Source organism: Laetiporus sulphureus, assembly GCF_001632365.1.
Source record: "Laetiporus sulphureus 93-53 unplaced genomic scaffold LAESUscaffold_3, whole genome shotgun sequence".
NCBI lineage: Eukaryota > Fungi > Basidiomycota > Agaricomycetes > Polyporales > Laetiporaceae > Laetiporus > Laetiporus sulphureus.
The window spans coordinates 1,299,980-1,313,468 of record NW_024468512.1 but is presented as its reverse complement, the minus strand read 5'-3'; the positions used below and the strand labels follow the sequence as shown (position 1 = coordinate 1,313,468).

The following is a 13,489-nucleotide window of genomic DNA, read 5'->3' as shown; positions in this document are numbered from 1 at the left end:
GCTTTGCGTCCGTCCTTATCCTTCTGCATTCTCAAAATTCATCGGTAATCAAGGAGTGAAGTCTGAATGTAAAGTACGGACAACAATACAGGACGTTCCTCCTACCAAGTACTCAGTAGGAATGGCAAAGAATCGAGAGAGTTCTGGGTTTGAAACCTTTGAAAAGGATGTTTTGTATTAGATGAGAGATGGAACGCAATACAACAACACATTCAAGAACTAATCCGGCCGCATCACAATGGTATATCAAAGGCAAACTTGTTGAACTGAGCTTCAGGGAAGTAGCGCGCTCGCACACTTCGACCTCCGAAGTACCTCCCATCCAATTCTCTCACCGTCTTCCAAGCTCCAGCAGGTCCTGCGAACAAAACGAAAATGCGGACAGCTTCTTCGGGGTTCTCAGGAGGCGGGTAGACAGGATGAACGACGACTCGCTCGACAGTGCCATTCTTCGAACATTCTTCACCTAAAATGAATATAATATATAGTCAACCCGATGCCAGAAGCCGACGAAACTTTTGACTCACCTATCTCATCTCTGAGCTCTTCGTCTTCCACATCCTCAAGACCAACCATGTTCGTGAGTACAACAACTCGACTGGGCTCTCCAAAGCGCTCCCGGTCTTCTCTGGTCTTTGCATCCTCATTCAAGTTGACAATCTTGCCCATCTTGGGCCCAGATCCTATCGCCTTACCACCGGCCTCCTTGCCTTTGCCTTTGCCCTTGCCTTTCCCTCCAGTAACTTGCTCTACGGTGAGCGCATGCACAATGCCGCCTCCATCTGCACCTAGACCTTGACCTTCCTTATGGCCCCACTTAGCCATTAGGCGGGCGGCGAACCCATGCGGATCCGGTCTAGTCAGAGAAGACTTGTCAGTAACAGCAGATCCTGCAGATTGAAATGATAATGCACCTCTGTTCAGATGCGGGTTCTGATTCTGTCACGCTGCCAGCAGAAGGTGCAGATGGTTCAGATGTCCCAGGTGGAGGTGCGAGTGCTTTCAATTTTGCCGCGATAGCCGCTGCAGCCTCCCGACTGCTGCGCACCTTCTCTTCCGAGAAGCCTGCAGGAAGCACCGGCATAGGTGCCGGGGGCGGAGGCGCGGAAGATGGAGGGACAAAAGGATTGTACGCCAGCGGATGTTCTTCAGGATCCTGATGTATAGGCGCACTGGGTGCTGGATGGGGCTGAGACATGGCGACACGCCGCAGATATGCTTCCTCCCCAGTCTCTGCTGCTGAGAGTGCGGTTGCAGGCAGTGCCGCGGCATTAACAGAACCAGAACCACCGAGGCCAGGAATGTCTTCATCATCCCTATCCTCCGACAGGGTAGGAGTTGTGGCCTCTGTCGGGAGACGAGGTGTAACAGACGAAGGAGATCGCCTGTCTGCGGACGTCGGAGTCGGTGCAACGTGCGGGGCTGGCGCTGCAACAGGGACTGGAGAAGATGCGGGTCGGAAGCCAGCTGACATGGCAAGACGGCGCTGATAAGCCTCGTCGCCGGTGAGGTTAACGCCCACAAGGGCCGGCGGTGGATTGGATGGTGCCACACTACCAAGCCCGCGGGGTCGGTCATAGTCCTCTTCCTCATGGTCGTCATACCGACCTAGGGCGATCAAACCAATGATGAGGCGAATGCAAGATGCGTTACATCATGGAATGCAGGCCTACCGGCTTTGCGAGGGCGTTCCTCTTCAGATTCACTGCCGTAACTGTCGGAATAGCTACTGCTACGGTATCTCTTGCGCTCCTCCACACGCTGCCTCTCAACAAGCATGCGTTCACGGCGCTCTTCGTGCTCCCTACGCTTGTAGACTTTGTATTCGTTGTAGTCGTTCGGTCGCATTGGATCATACGCTTCGTTGGGTTCCCATACTGTGATGACTGCCGCATGTTTGTTCTGAGAACGTATTTCATCATCGGAAACAAAACTGCGACACAATCATCCACATACTTTCTTTCCCTTCTTCCTTCCGCCTCCGCTGCGTTTCTCTCCCCGCCGCGCCTTGAATCCATTGATGTCCTCATCCAGAATCATGGAAGGCGGTTTGACTTTCTTGCCCCATCCTTGCCCTTGGCTTTGAGACTCTGCAGGCTTTGCGGGTTCTACCAAGGCCGGTGGCGCGAACACAACTGCAGTGCTTGAGATTACCGCGGTAGGCGAGGTGGTCGCGGCTTGAGCAGCGGTAACCGCTGCACCCACAGGGAGCCGTGGCACGGCGGAAACCTTGGCTTTTTGTGCTGAATGTCGACGGACTGGCGCAAAGGCGAGACTGGCGGACCATCCTGGTAGCATCCGCGCAACCGATATTGCGATGCGAAAATAGCATGAACGATGATTTCGTGAATAACGAGCTCTACATTGGCAAGGCCGCGAAAGAGGGGAAGATACCGGCTGTAGCCTTCACTGAGGCGCCTGCTTCAGCTGCTGCACTGGGGCTCGCTGCTGCATTCTGCGTTGCAGGAGCTGATGACGACCGATCATCTGCCGGTGCCGCTCTCGAGACCTGGGGTTTCTCGATGATTGCGGCAGTGACAGGTGCTGCGACGTTCTCTTGCGGAGCAGATGAAGAAGAAAATGCTTTCGCAGAGGAGAACTGGATGCCTCCGTAGAGTCCACCGGCTCTGCTGGACATTAGGAAGAAGTTGAGACTGAAGAAGTTGAGACTGAAGGGGCGTGGGAAGTCACCCTTTGCCGAAGTGGCTGTTATAAACTTCTCCACATAAGGCAACTCTCTGGGCACATGAGCCTCGAATCCTCCTTCATTCGGCACTCTCAAGAGTAATCTACCGATGCTACATGCACAGTAATGCCAAGCAACTCCTCAAGGTTCTTAACTCGCGGCTGCAAAGATACTGAGAACGGCAGGGGATGACTGTTGGCTGAATCTGTGAATGCGAACGTATCGATCGGCTTGGAGGGATTCTGCGTAATGCTGAATGCCCATAATATAAGGGCCGTGTTGATAAAAAGAGAGCTGCTCAACACGTAGTGAGATTTTATAGCTTTTCTGACAGTAGCAGCGACGTACTTGTTCGCGACATGCTGTCCAATGCATACCCTGGCAGGTTTCCTCGTCGTAACATTGTTAACACCATCGGAGCAAATTCAACTCTCACCTACGACCGAAGCCGAAGTTGAAAAATTTGAGGTCGTCTCTGAGCCTGCCCTGCCCATCTAGCCAACGCCTCGGGTTGAAGGTCTCAGGGTCCGGATATACCTCCGGGTCTCGCGATATAGCCCTAAACAAGATCAACAAGATCGCTATGGAAGGTGTTTGATGGAATGTTCACCAGTGGTTCCCGACGATTTCTGTACCTGCTGGGATCACATAGTTTCTCTTGCAATGGGAAATTAGGAGAGAGCTCATGACCAAATTACATTTCAGACATACCCAGATAACATCCTTCATCGTCCGATGAGAGAATCCTACAGACGATTATGGGTTATGGGACGTATGTTACTATGAGCAAGCGAGTGACGAACCTCCGACACTGACAGGCCGCCATCGGAACGATTCTAACACGAAGGCAGTCACTTCAGGTAGCATATCCTGATCCTCGAAAGAAGGCACTGGTGCATGGAAACCATGAACAAGCGCGTTATACTTACAGAAATCCAGTACTCACATCTACCACGACCAACGACCTGATCCAACTGAGCTTGCACTGCCTTCTGTGCTTCGGGGTAGCAGGCTGCAGCCATTGTCACCACGCCCAGCGCCGCGGCCGTCTGACAAAAGCAATTCAGCGCCAGCAACAGGCAAATTGCAAGTACAAGAGCTCACAGTGTCAGATCCTGCGCCGAAAACCGCACCTGCCACGTAAACCATCTCGTCATAGGACAGGCCCAATCTCTCCTGATTCTCTATTAGATATGCAGCAAAACATGACTCTGCTTCTCCTGCTTCCTATCGTATCCAAAAAAGAAATTTCATCTTCCATACAGCCGCGACAGGATGGAGGGGGCTGTACCATCTTCCTTCTGACAGCTTCAAGCTGGCTGGCAAACAATGCATTCTCTTCCCTTTGCCAGCGGTGGAAATGAGAGAGATATCCGGGTATATACTTCAAGAATGGGAAGGATTCCACGAGATAAGCTCCAGGCCTCAGTGCAACAGTCAGACGCTGCAGGTATTTGTTAATCGCGCGCACATCCGGATCCGAGTATGAGCTCGGACTTGTCTTGCCATAGGCTATGGTCAAAACGAGGCTCGCCGCATAACTGAGTCGTGTTAGCAGAAATCATGAAACCATTATTAAACTTTCGCACCTCTTTGCATGTTCAAGATGCTCGTCCGGCTTGCGATAGCAGTCCACGATGTATTTCTTCGCGTACCTGTACTGAATGGGCGTATACGTCACTGCTACAGAGGGCTGGAGATATGCATGAAGTGCTCTGCTGCAAAATCAGCAATTGCGGATGTCCTTCCTAGACATTTATGCATGTACCTTCTTATTCTCTTCAGACGATCGCCCGCCCGCACCATCAGGACGCGCAGGCCCTTTGAGAGAATCTCATTAGCCACAATGGCCCGTGGTCGATCTGACGTCTCTAGCGAATGCTTCTGAAGAATGTCTACAGCGGCCTGTTCAGGTCATGGAAACGTGAGGTTGCGAACACGCCTTATCCGTAACTGCACCTGACCTCATAGCGTCCGACGACACATACAAGGCGAATTCCATATCGCAGCGTGATGACGGGCCCATATGCCTCAACGAGCTCAGCGACACGACGGGATGCACTGAAAGACTACAAGTCAATCCATGCTGAGGCGAACAATCGTGAGTCAGTGCATACTGAGGGCCAGAGGGTGCATTGCCCAGCAGCCAATGCCCTGGAGGGCCAGATGGTAAAGAGTCCTTGTTTGAGGATAGCCGGAAGTACACAGTTGCAAGTACCGTGCCCAGGATGAGGGCCAATGTAACGATCGTCAGGCCCATGATGCTCAGGCCGAAATGATAGTTCCGACCGCTTTTATATCTCACATCTTCCCGTCTCCGTGCCGAAGTGCCGCTCGCATGCATAAGGTCGTACTCGGGACCCTGTGAAGAACCATGTCAAACTGCATTAGGCAAAGGTATTGGAGGAAAGATGTCTACCACCCCAATCCGACGGTAGCTTCGACTTCTTTCTGAGATGCACGCAGCGGTACGTGTGCATTTCGAATGGACACCTGACGATGTAATGGCGGGATGGCGGATGAACCATATTTCCAGGCGATAGCGGCTCATTATACACGTTTTCCATTCACCGCCAGCTTTGGGGACGCTATTCATCTCTGAGGAAGAAGGTGAGTGTCTGCTGAACATTGTAGCGTGGAATGAGTCTCGCGAAAATACTGATCGAAAGGAAAGGCGGTGCCTAATTTAAAATATGCAGCACGAAAATGAACACGCTCAACGCTCAGTACCAGACTCGGATGGGAAGCTGCATGTCATGATTGAAGACATCCTGCAGATCGCTCATTCGGACTTGGAGCTAAACGTTGGAGGTGGAATAAAGAAACCGAGGAAATAGAAAGACATTGGATGCAGCAATATTAGACCATTGCGATCGTGGCATTAGATATGCTTCCATAACAGTCCTGTCATTATAACTCGTCGCTAGTCCGTAGTGTCGACGGTAGCTCGCGCCGATGCTTCTCCGGCGCTCTTGCCTGTTTTCCACGCAACGAAATCGTCAAGCATTGTGGGCCATGCCTACAGGGTTGAAGGAATAAGATGACCCAACCGTCAGATTACGGAATACTTACCCCATCTGCGTCATAATTGGATAGGTTTGGATCGATTGTGCGAACGAACTCGAGCGCCTTAAGAGTTCAAGTGAATAAAACAATGCCATAGTTGCTGCGGATGACATTGACACGTGCCATGTTCCACAGATCTTTATTGACACCTCTGTACGTTCCTTTGTCCTGCATAACAAACTCGATGCAGCGGAGTAGTGAATGAGACCGCAGAAAGAACGTACATTGATGAATTGGAGCAGCTCAGACATTAACGGATATCGGGGGACGATCAAGACCGACCAGAATGCGCTCGCAGTCTAAGAACACCTTTTATGAGTTGTCAGAACATTACAGTCGGGATTCGGGCAACCGACCTCCATGTCGATGTTTCTTGCTTGACTTCAAGCTCGCGTGTTAAGCATGGGTCATTTCTTATGATAACCTCACACTCACGGTGGCTTGGCTAGGGCGAAGCAGAATGAATAAAGCTCGTTGAATGCCTTTTGAGGATCTTCAGCGTATCTGTAATAGCGTGCACGATTGTAGGGTTCTAGAGATGAAGAAGTCGCTTTCTTCCGGTTTTGCGTAGCCAGCGAAGGTTTCATTGGTGGCTTTCCCAAGAGCAGCAGATCCTCCAAGTCATGTAGAGCAATAGACAACACCTTCAAATCAGATATTCTAAGTATAGAGGAGAAGGTCAATGTTGAAAACCCGCGGATCTTGTTAGCGGATCATATTTCGACAGTAGTAGAATTGAGAAGCCAACCTAAGCTCTGCCGTACCCTTCTCCCATTCGCTCAAATTGATTTTGGCCATCTCAGCTGCACCCATTTGCCACGCAAGCACCAACGGAAGCGCGCCGTCTAACGATATTCCCGTGTCAGAGCAGAGGCGTGTAAAGCCCTCCGGTCCTACAACAGATGGGTCGTCTGGGTCCGCATACGTGCGGAAAAGAGCTCCAGCACTGGCGACAGTGTAATATTGAGGGCTTGAGAGTGGGATTATTTTGGAAGTAACATCTGTTGAAGGAGACGCAGACTCCTGTGTACTGCGAGTTTTCTTATTAGGAACGCAACACAAGAGGGAGGAAATATTCATGAGGATTCAAGCCAGCCCGTGATAACAGTGAGCAATGTCAACCAGGACACTGCTCAAGAAGGCTGCAGTGAAGTCCAGTGTTGCAAGTAAACGCACTTGACAACGTGGTTCGCCTGGCAACGTGGTTGGACAGAACTTACTCGATCTGTGGCTGAACAATTGTTGGTCACGCATACAGCCCATAAATGGAATATCACGTACTTCATTATCGCTATAGAATCCAAGTAAGCGTCCCATGCGGTTTTGAGGAGGAGGAATCACACACGCTTTATTTCCATCTCTGCCTCTGATTCTGGTGCTAGCGCCTTTTGCCCTACTTTTCCGAGCTTTCTTGAGCACGGGTACGTCGGACTTCGCGACAAGTCTCAATCAACCCAAGGCGTTCAGCATTCATTGCAGGGATTACCTCGCTTAGTCTCTCTAATCCTGCTGCTTCAGGCACCACGCTTCCTTCTGAAGCGATAGCACCACTTCCGATGCCCTTAGCGCGCGATGATGCACGCGTAACGCGCGCACTGGGTTCACCTGCGGCTTCTGCGCGTTTCCTCTACATGCGCCTTGCCTCAGACTCGCTCCTTATGACCTTATCTATGACTGCGACTGACCTTGGGTGCCATGTTCGGCCGAGAAAATATGGTTATAGTGATGAAAGTTGCGGAAAGAGAAAGGCAGAGTGGCACGCCTCGCGTACAAACGCGGCCACGTGGTTCGCGGCTATCACCGAGTGATCGGAGTGACGGAAAGTTTCCAAACGAGGAAAGCCGTTATCCACATGTGACAAGCTCGTGTTGTCGAGTGTGTGACCGCAGATCCTGTGTGTCATAGAACGACCACCCCATGTGTTGGCGAGTGGTGTGATGTATTGCCAGTGAACATTTTATTCCGCTTGTGAGGAATGCGAGCTGTCTGTCCGATACACATCTCATAAACTGCTTTGGCTTTGATTAGACACGCTCGCACGCCGAACGCAACGTAGTGAAGTAACGTGGAATTTCAGGGCATTTTGATACGCTCATAAACAGATGTGTCACGACTAGATATGCACATTGCGCGCAGCCTCAATGAAGATCTAGAGCCCGGGACCCGAGCACGAAATGCCGTACTCCGAGTCCATTGAAACATGTCCCACGATCAGTGCTGTGTCACTTCTGGATCGCACATCATACGTTCTGAATCGCATTCGTATGAACCAAAAATATTAGAAAGGCAATTAACAATGCTTTGGCATTCGCATGGAGGACCCGAATTGATTGCGACTCGGAACGGCAGTATCAGTCTTGAGTAATTCTGCTTGCTGACGCACATAATACGTGTCATAAAATCGTTGCAGCTTCTCATGACAACAATCATCTTTAACTGAGCACGCTCTACTACCGCATCTTCCATGGGCTTTGTACTGTCGCTCCAATGACCGTTCGTCATCATCCTTTATGCCCCTGCACGGTTCAATTGTCCGGACGGTGTGGTAGGAGCAGAACAATCGCCGCTTGCAATTGCACTTACCTCTATTTATTGTTTGCTCGAAAGGGAACAACGCACCTGCTGAGCGCTGAACGCTCACTGTCTTGGAAGTCTGCTGCTGCAAAACTTAATGAGACCGTATGATTCCAGTATCACTCACTCGGCGGGTGAACGTATCAGCAAAGGTCTCGCTCAGCTCCCATAGATATGCGCAAACGTGAAACGCTGGTCGGGTAGCAAGGCTGGAGATTGTGAACCTCCTGAGATTCGTGGCCGACTTCCCTGATACGTCAGCGCATCGCTCGTCACTTCAAGCGGCGGTTGGAAGGCGAGACTGCCATCGGCCAACAGAAACAAATGACCCGAAGACATAGACAAGGTGTGAAGTGCGCGCCTGATCTAGCTTTTTGACGACCGGCACGCCGCCATGAAACCGCCCACACATGGCTGAACGCAGGTCCGCAGTGACCATGCTACCACTTCACTACCTTCAGTTAAATGGCTTCCGTACAATGGAAGGACACATCGTCGTATAGACACGGCAATTCTACACCGCAGTCAAGGTGCTATCCGGGATGCCCCCTTTAGGAAACGCCATTCACGTTACTAGATCTGTACGATGGCTCAAATCGACACCATTGCACGGTGATTGGGACAATTTGACGCTTTTTTTTTCAGAACATAAGCGTAACCTTGTTGCAAATCTAGAACACAGCGAAACGCGCCAAGTGTGTCAGAGAGACACGGTTGTCAGCCACACAAACTCACCGAGACACGACGGAACATGCCAGTACAGTCGAACGGTTTACCCGGCACCGAGATATCGCAGCGAGCTGGGAAGCGGGCAACGCGAACGCGGGGCAGCGGACACGCGGAGTCGACGAGATACGATGGACTCCGGTCTTATTGTTGATATTGATTCAGATTCCCATGCAATTGTCTGCGTCAACATCCAACACAATGGGTTTGTTGTCTTGTCGAGGCGGCTGCCTAGCACGTGTTGACTCATAGCCGAGGAACGAAAACAAGGCCTGCCTTATTTGGCACAAAGCGGTACTTATACTGAAACACAACCGCTCGCGAGCAGTGATATAACCAGGATGTGCTAGTCGAGATGTACCGTTCTCCCCATTCGTGCCCGACGTCTATTTGCATTCGTCTTCCTCGGCCACGGCCAGCCTTCTTTTCGTTCGCAAGGTCACAATGCCTGGTTTTCATTCCTTCAACGTAAGTCGATGATAGCGCATCACTGCGGACAGTCAAATTCATTCCCATCGTGATCGTGAATTTCAGGACTTTAGATGCCCAGCGGGTACGGAAAGCTTACTTGACCAACCGACTGGGTCACATCGCGTCAAATATCGCGGCGCAGGGGAGCACTCGAAGTGGGACTTCGCACTAGAAACAGACCGCCGCCCAATCGACCTCTCGCTTGTCCTTCCACACTATCGTGCCCATAGTCAGCCGCTGGACCATCGGCTCGCTATGTATGTTGGAAGCGAGTCCAGCGAATCGGTAAAGATCAAAGTCGTAAGTCCGCGTGCGCTGCCGATCCACCGAAATCGTACTAACGCAACGTGTCGTTGTGCTTAGTGCCGAAATTTTCCCCCCACACGAACAACCAAATTCCAGCTCGAGGTCAACGTCTCGTCCGACGCAGACGTCACCATCTGGCTTCCATCGGACTTCAGGGGTCACATTCATCGCTCTGCGAGCTGCAAGAAGACCACCTTCTCCGCAGGCTTCACCAACCGCATCCTGCAGAACGCGTGTATCACGCAGTCCCGTCGTCCATCCGTCATCTCCATGTGCGACCAGGATCCGCAACAGTACTCTGACCTATACATCTCCGACAAGGACCACTCGAGTGCGTATTCGGACAAGGATATCTGGCCTGGCAAATTGAGCGGCGGCGCGGACGAAGACGAAGTCGTGGTGCACACCTACGGTCACGTCACATTCAGGATGTGGGACGTACACCGCGGGGAGCCAGAGGCACGTTGTCGCGAGGCATGCAAGCGCATGTTCGGGATGGGTTGGTGCACAAAGCGATCACCGGAGGTCGTGATCGACTGGGATTTCCTCCTCGAAGACTGATGGGAAATGGGAGACCACTCTTTCATATGGCTTCTCTCGAGTCCATCGGCCCCCGGGTCTTGCCTTCGTATTACTACTGGTACATGCTACTATTCCTCGTCGTTTTGCATTCGCGAACGTACTGTATCGCATACAAGTTATACCTTCATCTTTAGATCTTGTAGCTCGTGGATAATGACGCCTGCACAACTGTAGCATTAGTCGCATATGGCTTCCATGTACGCTGTTGATTTAATCTTACCCTGCAGAATATGATTATGCCGTACTATGCAACACACGATTGCACTGAGAAAGCGGACAAGAGGGATTCCAACATATCGGTCACAACCAGCATCTACACCTAGGATGAGCATGCAGCGTGGCAAGGGCTGGCAAGCACATACTAGGCAAGCGTCATATGGCGGCTCCTTCGGGCTGCCGCCCTGCTGTTGATAGACACTGTTCGAGCACCTCAAGCAGTGCGGGATTCTCCAGAGCAGCAGCGACGCGCTCCTTATCGTTCAGCTGTTTGTTCACTATGTCGCAGTACGAACGTTAGGGAACGAAAGTTATTTCAACAACAAAATAGCTTACATGCGTGTTCACTCTGGTGCGATCCTGGCTTCACACGGATGTCCACTTTATATCGCTGAGGTAGGCTCCGCAACAGCCTTACACGGATAGAGAGTCCTAGATCGCAGTTCAGACATGCGAGAATGCGCACTCGTCTTGGTAAATGGATGGCTCACCTATGAATGTGCTCATCCCACAGTGCGGAACCGTTGGTGTAAACTCAACGGTGAGCCTGTCTGGTGCCCGTGGGTCAAAGCTAATTTGTGGAGCTGATACAACTGCGAGCTGCTCCAGAGTCATGCTCCGGTGCTCGGGGTCGGATATGGAGCGAATTAATTCTGAAGACATATGATGGACGCCCAATTAAGTCACAGATAAGCACTATGGTCCGCAAAACGGCACTGCGACGCACCGAATATCTCATCCTGGTCAATCTCCTCGACATCATTCGATTCATCCTGCTCCTCATGATCCCGTTCGTCGTCATCGAGCCAAAGTGAGTTGACTCTCAGATAGACAGGCACATTGCGATTGGGCTTTGCGGTTGCAAAGACGATGGGGTTGGGATTGAATGACTCGGTCGACATGGTTTAGTCGCAAGGATTGGTCTGACAGAGAGTCTCTTCCCAAGCCCGCTCTTCCGTAACACCGCAGACATGAAGCGTTTTGCACACGTGGCAAATGCTTAGCAAATGTCGACAGGTTTTTTGCCTTTGTGATCTCAATTTGCTATGGTTCCTTCCCACATTCCGTATTAAGTATTTGCATATAATATGTTGGAGGCAGAAATTTAAATCATATATTTTAAGAAATGACACCATTTTCAAACTCACCAAATACATTTAGAATTTGAGTGCTGTTGAATGTAATCATACATTTTTGAATTCCAAACCATCACATATATAAAATATCCAGTAGCAGACAAAGGTGTAATTATGCCTACATTCTACTTCCCTACTGAAGTCATTCTAACCAAGATTACTAGAATGAAAGTCATTTGTAATTACACCTTCATCTGCTACTGGGTATTTTATACATGTGATGGTTTGGAATTCAAAAATGTATGATTACATTCAACAGCACTCAAATTCTAAATGTATTTGGTGAGTTTGAAAATGGTGTCATTTCTTAAAATATATGATTTAAATTTCTGCCTCCAACATATTATATACAAATACTTAATACGGAATGTGGGAAGGAACCATAGCAAATTGAGATCACAAAGGCAAAAAACCTGTTGACATTTGCTAAGCATTTGCCACGTGTTCCAAATAACAGAATGTTATTTGGCTATACCATGACTGCAGACTTTCCCGCTTACATAAGATAGGAGGTTGTCCGATCGCCCTTTTCTGGTTACGCCGTTTTGCTCCTCCTTGCTCCACTGCGTTCTGCTTGGTGTTCTCTGTGCTCCGTTGCCCGCTCTCGCTATCCCTGTCTGTTGCTCTTCCCGTTCATCTGATGCACTACTGCAACATGCTTCCTCTGGCGATCCTTTGCGCATTGTGCTTTGTTTTCTTTTGCGTGCTGGTTTTCATCCTAGCCGTGTTTGCTTCTACGTCGGTCGCTATCTCCATCGGGTCGGTTACCCCTGGACTGATGTGCTCGCTGGTGCGGTCGTCGGCGATTTGTTTGTCTCAGTCTCTCGGAGGGACGACTTTGTTTTTTACGTGTGGACTCCCGATTGGAGTGCTGTCCATCGAGTCTCTCGGTGAGGCTCTGCTATTCATGCTGTGTGTCACGTTGATTTTTGGCATTGTCTATCGCCATCTTCTGCGGCAACTTCGTTTGTTGTCCATTGGGCGTGCCATCTTCGACCGCGACTCGATCATGTCATTTGTACGTTCGGATTCACACTATTCGTCTCCTCAGGGTGGTGCGAGTCGACGATCGACTACTGTTGCGTCAGCTGTGCTACTCAACGGTACTGTCATTCGTGGCTCCAGCCAGCGTATGCAGTGTTATACGCATGTTGTATATGTTCGTTCTGTTCCTGTTCGTGACGTGGTTCGTAACGTTCCAGATGATTCTCGTTCTGTTGCTAGCAACATTCCATGTGCAACTCTCGCTGACGTGCTTCCCTATCGTTCTTTGCTCGACATCGTGCACTTACATCGTCTCCATATTAATTGTCGTTCTCGATCTCTAGCCGCTTTGGTATCGTTGTTGCAAGCTCATCAGTGTTCTGTTTCGTGTCCTTCTTTAGCCGCGATATTTCACTTTCCCATTGACGTTCACCTGCCCGCGCATGTTCGCACTTGGCCGTCGGTGTTTTCGTTCGAGTTTTTGTCTCGCTTTCCGCTTGTTAAAGGGGCTCTCTCTTCTGCAGATGGTGTTGTATACGGCTTTGTCGGCGTCGTTGACTGTACGCTTTCCGGATCGACTGATTCTGCTCATTCTGCTTTGATCATCGACGTTCCGGTGGTTTATCTACTCACCTCGCTAGATTCTGCGTCGATTTACACTGTCGCTATCAGCCATGGCCTTCCCGTGACAGACCATGAGATTTCTGTAGACAGAATTATTCACCTTCTTCGAGGACATCGT

At 50.4% G+C, this 13,489-nt stretch overlaps 5 protein-coding genes across 5 annotated transcripts; 1 reads left to right on the top strand and 4 right to left on the bottom strand.

Moving 5' to 3' along the window:
• Positions 1–233: 233 nt before the first annotated feature.
• LAESUDRAFT_692609 (uncharacterized protein) lies at positions 234–2,040 on the bottom strand (the record flags this gene model as incomplete). Its single annotated transcript, XM_040906133.1, has 5 exons — positions 234–466; positions 528–856; positions 915–1,608; positions 1,674–1,902; positions 1,957–2,040. 5 exons carry the CDS (start codon positions 2,038–2,040, stop codon positions 234–236), a joined length of 1,569 nt encoding a protein of 522 aa, XP_040769333.1.
• Positions 2,041–2,744: 704 nt separating this feature from the next.
• Positions 2,745–5,039, bottom strand: LAESUDRAFT_720839 (cytochrome P450). Its single transcript, XM_040907899.1, has 13 exons — positions 4,804–5,039; positions 4,651–4,747; positions 4,455–4,591; positions 4,276–4,401; positions 3,978–4,227; positions 3,791–3,913; positions 3,633–3,735; positions 3,490–3,576; positions 3,398–3,432; positions 3,297–3,343; positions 3,123–3,245; positions 3,035–3,064; positions 2,745–2,980 (listed from the first exon to the last, which is right to left on the bottom strand). The coding sequence occupies exons 1-13, from the start codon at positions 4,944–4,946 to the stop codon at positions 2,779–2,781; spliced, it is 1,503 nt and encodes a 500-aa protein (XP_040769332.1). The 5' UTR covers positions 4,947–5,039; the 3' UTR covers positions 2,745–2,778.
• A 570-nt stretch (positions 5,040–5,609) lies between these two features.
• LAESUDRAFT_734391 (DUF298-domain-containing protein) lies at positions 5,610–6,832 on the bottom strand (the record flags this gene model as incomplete). Its single annotated transcript, XM_040910505.1, has 7 exons — positions 5,610–5,705; positions 5,759–5,815; positions 5,876–5,920; positions 5,977–6,051; positions 6,109–6,133; positions 6,188–6,412; positions 6,501–6,832. The coding sequence occupies 7 exons, from the start codon at positions 6,830–6,832 to the stop codon at positions 5,610–5,612; spliced, it is 855 nt and encodes a 284-aa protein (XP_040769331.1).
• Positions 6,833–9,366: 2,534 nt separating this feature from the next.
• LAESUDRAFT_720836 (uncharacterized protein) lies at positions 9,367–10,665 on the top strand. Its single transcript, XM_040907898.1, has 3 exons — positions 9,367–9,520; positions 9,587–9,823; positions 9,887–10,665. The coding sequence occupies exons 1-3, from the start codon at positions 9,497–9,499 to the stop codon at positions 10,388–10,390; spliced, it is 765 nt and encodes a 254-aa protein (XP_040769330.1). The 5' UTR covers positions 9,367–9,496; the 3' UTR covers positions 10,391–10,665.
• A 118-nt stretch (positions 10,666–10,783) lies between these two features.
• On the bottom strand, positions 10,784–11,529 carry LAESUDRAFT_643244 (uncharacterized protein; the record flags this gene model as incomplete). The annotated part of the gene is made up of 4 exons (XM_040903772.1): positions 10,784–10,905; positions 10,964–11,059; positions 11,119–11,280; positions 11,355–11,529. The coding sequence occupies 4 exons, from the start codon at positions 11,527–11,529 to the stop codon at positions 10,784–10,786; spliced, it is 555 nt and encodes a 184-aa protein (XP_040769329.1).
• Between the last annotated feature and the right edge of the window lie 1,960 nt (positions 11,530–13,489).